Source organism: Vicia villosa, linkage group LG4 (genome assembly GCF_029867415.1).
Source record: "Vicia villosa cultivar HV-30 ecotype Madison, WI linkage group LG4, Vvil1.0, whole genome shotgun sequence".
NCBI classification, from domain to species: Eukaryota; Viridiplantae; Streptophyta; class Magnoliopsida; order Fabales; family Fabaceae; genus Vicia; species Vicia villosa.
The window spans coordinates 96,678,388-96,688,866 of NC_081183.1; the positions used below are offsets into that span (position 1 = coordinate 96,678,388).

The 10,479-nt window shown below is 34.0% G+C and overlaps 3 protein-coding genes across 3 annotated transcripts; 2 read left to right on the forward strand and 1 right to left on the reverse strand.

Moving 5' to 3' along the window:
- The first annotated feature begins 772 nt into the window (after nucleotides 1-772).
- On the forward strand, nucleotides 773-5,145 carry LOC131597549 (uncharacterized). Its single transcript, XM_058870240.1, has 5 exons — nucleotides 773-920; nucleotides 1,930-3,083; nucleotides 3,131-3,484; nucleotides 3,913-4,437; nucleotides 4,528-5,145. Exons 1-5 carry the CDS (start codon nucleotides 773-775, stop codon nucleotides 5,143-5,145), a joined length of 2,799 nt encoding a protein of 932 aa, XP_058726223.1.
- A 1,627-nt stretch (nucleotides 5,146-6,772) lies between these two features.
- LOC131599378 (uncharacterized) lies at nucleotides 6,773-7,313 on the forward strand. Its single transcript, XM_058871757.1, has 2 exons — nucleotides 6,773-7,099; nucleotides 7,205-7,313. Exons 1-2 carry the CDS (start codon nucleotides 6,820-6,822, stop codon nucleotides 7,264-7,266), a joined length of 342 nt encoding a protein of 113 aa, XP_058727740.1. The 5' UTR covers nucleotides 6,773-6,819; the 3' UTR covers nucleotides 7,267-7,313.
- A 1,729-nt stretch (nucleotides 7,314-9,042) lies between these two features.
- On the reverse strand, nucleotides 9,043-10,143 carry LOC131597550 (uncharacterized mitochondrial protein AtMg00810-like). The gene has a single exon (XM_058870241.1). It carries the CDS (start codon nucleotides 10,141-10,143, stop codon nucleotides 9,043-9,045), a length of 1,101 nt encoding a protein of 366 aa, XP_058726224.1.
- Nucleotides 10,144-10,479: the final 336 nt, after the last annotated feature.

The following is a 10,479-nucleotide window of genomic DNA, read 5'->3' on the forward strand; positions in this document are numbered from 1 at the left end:
GTTGTAAGAACTAGAGTGATCAGGTTATTGATCAGTATACTCTAGCAAGTCTTAGAAGTTGTCTAAGCAGTTTGTTCCTAGAGTGATCAGGTTGTGATCAGGATACTCTAGAAGACTTAGCAGTTGTCTAAGTGGAAAACCATTGTAATCAAGTGTGATTAGTGGATTAAATCCTCAGGTGATGTAAATCACTCCAAGGGGGTGGACTGGAGTAGTTTAGTTAACAACGAACCAGGATAAAAATCATTGTGAAAATTGTTTTTATCTTACAAGTTTTAAAGCTACACTTATTCAAACCCCCCCTTTCTAAGTGTTTTTCTATCCTTCAAGAGTAACATGGATACGCATTCACGGTGTCCCATGTCAAGCTTGGTGCTCTGAGTTCTTTGTGTTGCTGGCCAATTCGTTTGGTTCTTTTATTAACTTAGACGATAATACGGAAAATAAAGCTTGCTTGGACATCGCTAGGGTTATGGTGAGGGTATCCACCTCTTTCCAGTTATCTGAAAGGCTTAAGGTGGAGATAGATGGTATGGAATTTTGGCTGACGCTCATGGAAGATTCATGGGGGCCGTTGAGGATTTCTTCTGTGAGCTCTAATAAGAAGCAGTTCCAGTCAGAGTTATCAAGCTCAGAGGATTCGGAAATGTTTCCAGAAAGTGACTCATTTTAGGAAGATACTTTTAAAGGGCTCAATTCTTTATCCGAGGGGTATTCTTCGAAGGACTTTAGTAAGTATAGGGCGGCTAGAAAGAGAAAAGGTAAGAACAAAATGTCTGAAACATCAACTCTAGAGCAGAGGTTGGGTCTTTTAATGCAGGAGGATAACATGGAGAATAGTTCAACCTTTGACAAAGCGGTGGAATTGGCGAAAAGTTTGAAAAGTGATAGTACTTTTAAGATAGGAAAAGGACAAGATGGTAAGGTGAAAAGCTTTCTCATAAAAAAGGGGGGAGTGTCCGTTATCTTTAGTCTCTTTGGTTCCTTGTCCAGTTACTTCTTGTGGGCTAGACCTAGCACATACTCCAAGTATACACGTGGATAGGAAGTATAACAGGAAAAAAATTTGTTGTTTAAAAAATTTCATTTGCTAAATGGGCCATGAAAAAGTATTAAGCCCAGGCCCAGAAGGAAAGGAAGAAGTTTAGAGACAAATTTGGTTACTCGCTTGGAACCCAACAGTGAGTCATTGGAATCATTCACCGACCCTATTTCGCAATTCTCTTTGCGTTCTAGTCCGTCTGGTGAAAGAGTTAGAAAGTTTCATGGCGAACAATCGGAAAAAACATACATTATTAGGAGTAATAATAGAATTGTCAGGCTTCTCAATCATGGTGGGGGAGAGTTTCTACGGAACTCAATTAACAAGCTGGGTGTGGTATTCTTGTGCTCAGAGACAGACAATGATATAAACAAGAGAAGTCAAGGAATAGAAGTCTCAAGTCCGTTGTGGAAGGAAGGGGTAAGGAGCAAGTAAAAGAATATCAATGATTATAGGATCATTCAATATCAGAGGGAGATGTATTTTTGTCAAGAGAAGAAGGATACATCAAATTATTAGCAAAGGTAGAGCGGAAGTTTTTCTCCTTCAAGAAACTAAATTGAAGTCTTGTTCTGAATCCACTGCTAAAAGTTTTTGGCGCTCGGAAGGAATCAATTTCTCCGCTTCTGATTCTGCAGGTATGTTTATAGGCCTTATGATTCTGTGGAATTCTAGGAATGTGGGAGTTATTTGCAGTTTTAGGCGTACTGGTTATCTAGAAGTGAAGGTCTTATGGATGGGGAAATTGTACTATATATGTAATATTTACTCTTCTTGTTGTATTTCTTTAAAACGTGATCTCTAGAAAAGATTGTTGTCTTTGAAGGATAGTTTTATGGATGGAGAATGAGTGGTAAGAGGTGATTTCAATGCGGTTAAAAATGGAGGTGAGAGGAAAGGAAGGACTGCTTTGAGGAATCAAGCGGAGTGGGAGGAATTCTCTGGTTTTATAAATGACATGGGGCTGGTGGACATTCCTTGCAAAGGAAAGAAATTCAGTTGGTTTAGTAGTGACGGTAGATCGAAAAGCCGCATTGGTCGTATCTTAGTATCCAATAATATTGTGAATTGGTGGGGCGTGGTAGGTCAACAAATTGGAGATATGGACATATCCGATCATTGTCCAATTTGGCTTGTCGCAAATAAAAATGATTGGGGTCCGAAGCCCTTCAAATTCAATAATGAGTGGTTTCAAAACAAAGATTTTATCGGTTTTCTTGAAAAAGAATGGAAGGAGATGGAAGTGTACGGGCGTGGGGATTACGTTTTGAAGGAAAAGTTTAGGCTTCTTAAAAGTAAGTTGAAATGGTGGAATGTAAACATTTTTGGAAAGATTGATATGGAGTTGGAGGAAGGAGTAAAGGAGATTAACGTGATTGATGATCTCCCATCGGATGAAGAAGAAGAAGGTGGAGCTAGAAGAAAGGCAAATAATATTTTTTGGATGAATCTCAAAATTAGGGAGAACATGTTAATTCAAAAGGCTAGATTGAAGTGGATTAATGATGGCGATGATAATAACAAATATTTTCATTCAATCATGAAGCGAGGATTAAGGTGCAATTTCCTTGGTCCTTTTCTTACTCCCAGTGGGATGATAAGCGAAGTGGAGGAAGTAAGGGAAGTGGTCTTTGAACATTTCGAGGCAAAATTCAAGGAGAGTGATAGGTTAAGGCCGTTTCTTGAAGGAGATATTTTCAAAACGCTAAGCGAAGAGTATAAGAATAATCTTGAATTACCCTTTAAGGAAGAAGAAATTAAAGAAGCGATATGGAGTTGTGACGGATACAAGAGCCTGGGACCAGACGGATATTCTATCTTATTCTTTAAGAAGTGTTGGGAGTTTGTGAAGAAGGATGTGATCTTATGCTTTAAAGATTTCCAAACAAGGATTGTTTTTTCAAAATCTATAACTTCGTGTTTCCTAGCCTTAATTCCCAAGTCTAACAATCCGATAGGCCTTGATAATTATAGACCCATTTGTTTGATCGGTAGCATTCACAAGATTATCTCGAAAACTTTGGCGGTTAGAATAAAAAAGGTGATAGGCAAGATCATATCTAACTATCAAAGTGCTTTTGTTCCCAGGAGACAATTATTGGACGGGTCCTTATGGCGAATGAGATGGTAGATTATTCTATTAAAGAGAAGAAAGGGTGTTTACTTTTCAAAGTTGATTTTGAAAAAGCATACGATAAGGCCAATTGGGAATTTCTTCGGTCTATGATGATTAGAATGGGTTTTGGGGAGGTTTGGATAAGTTGGATGCAAGCTTTAGTTTTCACTAGTCATATGTCGGTGATGGTGAACGGGAGTCCTACCAAAGAATTCAAAGTGGAAAGAGGATTGAGGCAAGGCGATCCTATTTCTCCTTTTTTATTTGTTATTGTGGCGGAAGGATTGAAGGGATTAGTGAATAAAGCGGTGGAAAACGGTGATTTTGTGGGGTTTAGTTCAATGGGCGGAGCTTCATAGATGTTCCCCAATTCGCGGACGATACGTGATTGCTTGGAGATGGAAGTTGGTCACACCTTTGGGCTATTAAGTCGGTGTTGAGAGTGTTTGAGATGATTTCGGGATTAGGCATTAACTTTCATAAAAGCAAATTAATTGGAATCAACATTAGTCCTAATTTTCTGGAGGTGGCTACTAGTTTTCTTGGGTGTAGGAAGAAAGGAAAGGAGTTTTCTTTTCTAGGGATATCGATTGGAAGTAATCCTAGAAGAATAGCCTCATGGGAACCATTGATGAAGAAGATAAAGAATAGATTGGCATCATGGAAAGGGAGATTTCTTTGTTTCGGAGGTAGACTTACTCTTGTCAAAGCGGTTCTTAGGAGTTAAGCTATCTTTTTTCTATCTTTTTACAAGGCGCCTAAGAAAATTATTAAAGACATCATTAAAATCCAAAGCAATTTCCTTTGGGGAGGGGTGGAGGATAAGAGAAATATCCATTGGGCTAGTTGGGATACGGTTTGTCTTCCGATAGAGAAAGGAGGGTTGGGGGTTAGAAGGATCGGCGACTTTAATGTGGCTCTTTTATGCAAATGGAAATGGAGAATTTTGGAACAAACCAGAGCTTTATGGTATGGAGTTTTGAAAGCGAGATATGGAGATATTAACCTTAGTTTTGTTCACGAAGGAGTTAAAGGCAAGGGGGAGGTTCTCAAGTCGGTTTGGTGGAGAGATATTTTGTCCTTGAATGCGATAAAACCTTTAGGCTTCTTTAACTCTAATTGCAAAGTTGCGGTAGGGAGTAGTAGCATCACCTCCTTTTGGCATTCTAATTGGACGAGGCAGAGAGTTCTAAAAGAGTTTTTTCCATCTTTGTATAATGTTTCTTTTTTACAGCAGGTATCGGTAGCTCTCATGGGAGGATGGAAAGACGGAACTTGGGTGTGGGGAGATTTTGGTTTTCCGCGTAATGCTATGAACAGCCAGTTTGAGCTCCCTCTGTTTGTTTCTGGAGAGGCTGAAAACTTTTAGGCGGTGAACTCGCAGCAGCTAAGTCGGTTGCAGCATGCGGAGATCATTTTTCCAATAGCAGGAACATCGCAGCAGCCAGCGGCTAATCACTCACACTCTGAGCAGAATGCGGTGCGAGCTAGATCTGAAGCCTTGTCGTGGCTGAAACAGGAACTGTGCAAGGTGTTTTTGGACAGTAACAGGCCAGATTGCGTGCAGTGGACATCTAGTATGGACAGAAGGTTCTCGGTTAAATCTTGCTACAACGTACTGAATTCTGAACACTGTCTGTGTGGCCCTATAGGGGAATTCGATAAAGCTTTAAGCAGAGTGTGGAAGATGGATGTGCCAACAAAAATAAAGGCTTTTGGATGGCGCTGTTTTATTGACAGGCTTCCAACTAGAGGAGCTTTATCCCATAGAGGTATTTTACCTTATTCCAACACTTCATGTGTGTTTTGCTGTTTGTGTGAAGAATCTGATGGTCACACGTTGTTGCTATGTCATAATGTGAATTTGGTGTGGAGAGAAATAGCGGAGTGGATTGGTTTCGATAATTATAAAGCGGAAGGCTTCAAGGAAAGTTTCATGAAGTGGTACAAATTCGGAAAGAAAGCTAAGGTTCATAAAAGTAAATAGGGAGTAGTGTGGTTAGCGGTGATGTGGTATTTATGGACGGCTAGAAACGGAATCGTTTTTAGGGGAGATACATGGAATATTTCTGATACGGTTTGGGGGGTGAAAGCTTTGGTTTGACGTTGGGCTTTTGTCGGGAAAAGTAGACAACCCAATTGTAAATTTTACGAATTTAGTAGGAATCCTTTCCATTATTTTTTGTAAGACGCAATTGGCGTTTAATTATTTCTTACTCTTTGGATTTTAACCCGATTTTTTTGTATCTAGCTTTGAGAACTTGGGTTCTCTTATCAATATAATCCTTGCTTACAAAAAAAAAGCTCTAAAAGTTCATTGCAAGCTGCAAATGATTGTACCACAGCTTGTGCTTATTCAAACCTCAATAATATTAATACAGGTATTTCTTTAATTTTTTTTGAATTATTGATATATTTGTCTATATATAAATTTGATATATTAGTTATTCAATATATTTAAAAAATATAATATTGATTGAAAAAAATAATAATATTATTGATTTAATTGATTTTTTTACATAATTTGTATGTTTTAATTTTTCAGATGCACATGAATATGTTAATGCAATCGTCAATTCATGCTTGAAAACATGCCAAGACAAATCATAATGTTTACCGAGTTTATGGACAATGTCAATGCAATAGTCGATTAATGCTTGAATACTTACTCGAATAATATGTAATAATCAATAAATTTGAAAAATAAATATGTTGAATTTAACAACATTCTCTCATTCTATCCTTTGATTGTCATTTTGCCACTCTTTTACTTTTTCTGAATTCCAGTTTCGAATTTGATCTCTGTTTTAATTTTAATTTCTTTTTAGTTAAAATACTTTTACATTGATTCGTTATTCCATCTCAACATTTTTTTTTACTAAAATAGAAGATGGAAGATAAAAAATGATTTAAAATTAAAATAGGCGAATTAATTTCGTGAACCAAGCAAAATAAAGAAACCAAAAATATAATTTAACCTTAATTTTTTATTATTTATTTTATTATTATCCCCTTTACTCTTAATTTCTTTTTTTTTTACAAAACAACACCTTTAAATTGTATTACAAAAATTTCAATTTTTTTTCTTATTTTCACTTTAACAAAAATCTTTAATTTTTATCACACTTATCAAAGTTTCAGGTTTTTTACCTTTTTTTTCAACAATATTCTTTTCCTATGTTTTATTTTTTCAAATTACGCTACTTTTTTACTTGATATTTTTACACTTTACCTCTACCTGTATCTATGCGAACACTAATATTGTATAAAAATATAACATTTATAATTATTAATTTAATGTCATATAATTATTTTTAAAAATTGAAATTATAAACTATGATTTAAGTTGAATAAAAAATCTCTATTTATAATTAAATAAGTTCACATCATAGTTAATTAAAAAAGACTCTCTTTATTGAAAGTCTATATAAATATTATTTTATTATCATTAATAATATATTGAAATAATATCATCAATGTAAAGTCTATATTAATAATATTTATGCATACTTGCAATAAGGATAAAGTCTTTTTTAATTAACTATTTGTGAAGTTATTTAATTATAAATAGAGAGTGTTTATTTAACTAAAGTATTGTTCACGAAAATCAAACACAACATATATACCAAGAGTAAAACCATATTTACATAAAGAAAGAAATATGGCAAAAAGTGAGATGAAAAGTGTTATCATGATTATGATGATAATGCTTATGTTGGTTTTTGCACAAGCTAATCATTCTCTTACACCTAAGGCTACAAAAAATGACATCCCTTGTCTTGTGACGTGTGGTTTAGAATGTGCACCTCTATTGGGAGATCCAATAAAGTATGGAGCATGTATGGCTCTCTGTCAATTGTTTTGCGGTAAAAAGACATCCCAAGCTACATATGTTTGTACTAGAAGCTGTACCTATTCAAAACTCAATAATATTAATACAGGTATAGAAGAGAATAATTGTTATTATACTACTAATTTTATGCATTATTAGTATTGATTTAATTAATGATGTTTTCGTATATGATTTTTATATTTTATTTTTTCAGATGTTCGTGAAATCAAGGCAATCGTAGATTCATGTTTGAAAACTTGCTCGAATAATATGTAATAATCAATAAGTCAGAAATAATAAATTGTGTTTACCGACTAAGACAGTGCAATCTTCTATTCATATTTAAAAACTTATATTAGAATAATATTTTGAGTTTAATGACATTCTGTTTTATTCTCTCCTTTTTATTGTTATTTCACTTTTACTTTTACTTTTTCTTCTTTGATTTTTAGTTTTGAATTTCTCCTTTAGATTTTAAATTTTAATTATTTTCTTTTTAGTTTAGATATTATTTTAAAAATTAATAAAATATTAATTTATAAATTACAATAAATTATTTACATTAAAACATAATTATAAATAATACCGTCGTTATGATTGAACTGTGTATATAACTATTTATGTTTATTTTATTTAACTAACATATACTTGTTGAATTTTTCCGCCCGTTAATATTTTATAGTTATATCGATATTTATTTAGAGATACAAGTTCAAATCTCCAATATTTTACATATTTATTAGTAAAATTCTGATTATTAAACTACTAAAAAAACTCATAAAAAGAATGTCAATAAAATAAAATTTAAAATAAATTAACAATTTAGACACCACTTATTTAGATAAGTTTCACATATATATATTTAATATATTTTTATTGCATCCATCATTTAGTACATTGTGATTTGTTTTGATTTTCCCTCTTTCTCCGGTGTTTTTTTTGTCTTTTGTGCGGTGTTCATTTATTTTAGATTGATAGAGGAGTTTCGATTTAGTGGAGATCAAATTTATAACTTTGGTGTCATTAACACTACAGAACTAGAGACATGAATATTTCTAACAATTCAATATAGTCATAGTTATATTTGTAGGCATATGTAATTTGTCGTTTTATACTATTAATATGGATGCTGTGAGTTTGTTTGCAGATTCATCCTTTTTTATTTTTGATGATTTTTAATTTGTATTGTAATAATGTCACTACGACATTTATTGCTTCTGGCAACACTATTTTATGCAACATGCGTAAATTATTTTCTAAAGATTAGGCAACGATTTTTTATTGTTGCCAAAATAATTCTCCTAACATCAGACAAATGTTCCCTAAAATATTTTTGAAGACGATTTTTAAGTGTTCCTATAATTTATCTTTCGCCATAAATAATCAATCTTAAATATTTATGGGAACAATTTTAAATTGTTGCATTATTCCTAATATAAGACTACATTTTTCAAATGTCGCTTAAAAATTTCAAAAACAACAAAAAGTTTGGCACAACTATCCCTCTAATTTACTTTTAATCTAATTAATTCACTTCTCCATATTTTTTCACATTTATAATTTATGATTACACGTAATTTTTAATTTATCAATTAATTTAATGTCACTATGACAAAACTCTCATTTAGCTTGAAATGTTTTAGCATGAGATTATTTCTAATGCTAATAGCGTGTATTTTGAGTCTAATAAACCTAACAAAATTGTTTTTTTATAATTATTTTATTAAAATAATTTTATATATGTTAAGTTGAATTTATATTATATATTTTGGTGACATTATTTTATTTTTTAAAACAGTATCCGCAAATTTAAAATCTAAATAATATTAATTTTTAAAATTTATAAATAAAGTCTATTATTTATAAAATCTCCTATTTATTTTCACTTTTCTCTCCATTTTTTTTAAAATCCTTTCCTCTTCATTTTTTTATTAAACAAAAAAATCTAAAGATATACTTTGTCTAGTCTATAATTGTCTATACTTGAATGTCTTGATATTTGCTTTGACCTTCTTTAATGTGAATAATATGTGCGTATCCTTAACACCCCCCTCAAGTTGGAGGTGGGATTGAGATCTCAAGAACACCCAACTTGCCGAGTAGTCGTTTATAAGTACCGCCTCCTAGAGGTTTAGTAAATATGTCAGCTAGTTGGTCAAAAGATCGGAGATAAGAAGGGCTGATAAGACCTGATTTAATTTTCTCACGAACGAAATGACAATCAATTTCAATGTGTTTTGTGCGTTCATGAAAAACTGGGTTTTCGACGATGTGAATAGCAGCTTGACTATCACAATGAACGGTGATCGGTTGAGGATGATCAATGTCGAGATCCGAGAGAAGATATTTTAACCATTGTAACTCGGAAGATAAAGTTGCAAGGGAACGATATTCTGCTTCAGCAGAGGAACAAGAAATTGTTGTTTGCTTCTTGGTTTTCCATGATATAGGATTAGAGCCCAACATGGTAAAATAGCCGGTAGTGGAGCGACGGGTAGTAGGACAACCAGCCCAATCAGAGTCGGCATATCCAACTAAATTGAGGGAGCTAGAAGCCGAAAGAAATAAGCCTTTGCCGACACTCCCTTTAAGATATCGGAGAACTCGTGTGGCCGCATCGAGATGAGTTGTACATGGAGATTGCATGAATTGACTGAGAGTGTTAACAGCGTATTGGATGTCGGGCCGTGTCACTGTTAAATATAATAGACAACCAATGAGGCGACGATAGATTGTCGGATCAGGAAGAGGGCTTCCTTCATTGGGCCGTAGACGGAGGTGTTGCTCCATAGGAAAATCTGATGGTTGGCAACCAGTCATACCAGAGTCGGATAAAATGTCAAGTGTATATTTCCTTTGACATAAGAATATTCCCTTTTTAGAACGGGATACTTCGATACCTAAGAAGTATGAAAGATTTCCAAGATCTTTGATGGAAAAGGCCTGGGCGAGAAATTTCTTGATGTCGGAGATAGCGTCTTCGTTATTTCCAGTGATAATGATGTCATCTATATAAACGAGTACAAATATAGTCGTGTGATTACTTTTGAAAGTGAATAGAATATAATCAAAGATGGATTGATGAAAACCCTTTTGAATGAGGGGTGGTGGAGAATTTTGAGAACCATTGACGGGATGCCTGTTTGAGACCATAGATGGATTTGTTTAATTTGCAAACACATGATTTCCCTTTATGAGAGAAGCCGGGTGGTAATTTCATGTAAACTTCTTCATTAAGGTCTCCTTAGAGGAAAGCGTTGTTAACATCAAGCTGATGTAACGGCCAGTTTTTAATGGCAGCAATGGAGAGAAGGAGTCGAATCGTGACAAGTTTGGCAACCGATGCGAATGTTTCATGGTAGTCAATACCATGTACTTGATTGTAGCCTTTGGCGACTAAACGAGCCTTATATCGCTCAACGGTACCATTAGAGTGATATTTAATTTTGTATACCCACTTGCAATCTATGGCGGTTTTGCCATTCGGGA

Coding starts and splice junctions, on each gene's coding strand:
- LOC131597549 (XM_058870240.1), top strand. CDS start 773: ATGTCTGAAACATCAACTCTAGAGCAGAGGTTGGGTCTTTTAATGCAG. Junction 921..1,929: donor GATAGGAAAAGGACAAGATG/GTAAGGTGAAAA, acceptor TTAAAAATGGAG/GTGAGAGGAAAGGAAGGACT. Junction 3,084..3,130: donor TGGCGGTTAGAATAAAAAAG/GTGATAGGCAAG, acceptor TTTTGTTCCCAG/GAGACAATTATTGGACGGGT.
- LOC131599378 (XM_058871757.1), top strand. CDS start 6,820: ATGGCAAAAAGTGAGATGAAAAGTGTTATCATGATTATGATGATAATG. Junction 7,100..7,204: donor ACTCAATAATATTAATACAG/GTATAGAAGAGA, acceptor TTATTTTTTCAG/ATGTTCGTGAAATCAAGGCA.
- LOC131597550 (XM_058870241.1), bottom strand. CDS start 10,143: ATGGTCTCAAACAGGCATCCCGTCAATGGTTCTCAAAATTCTCCACCA.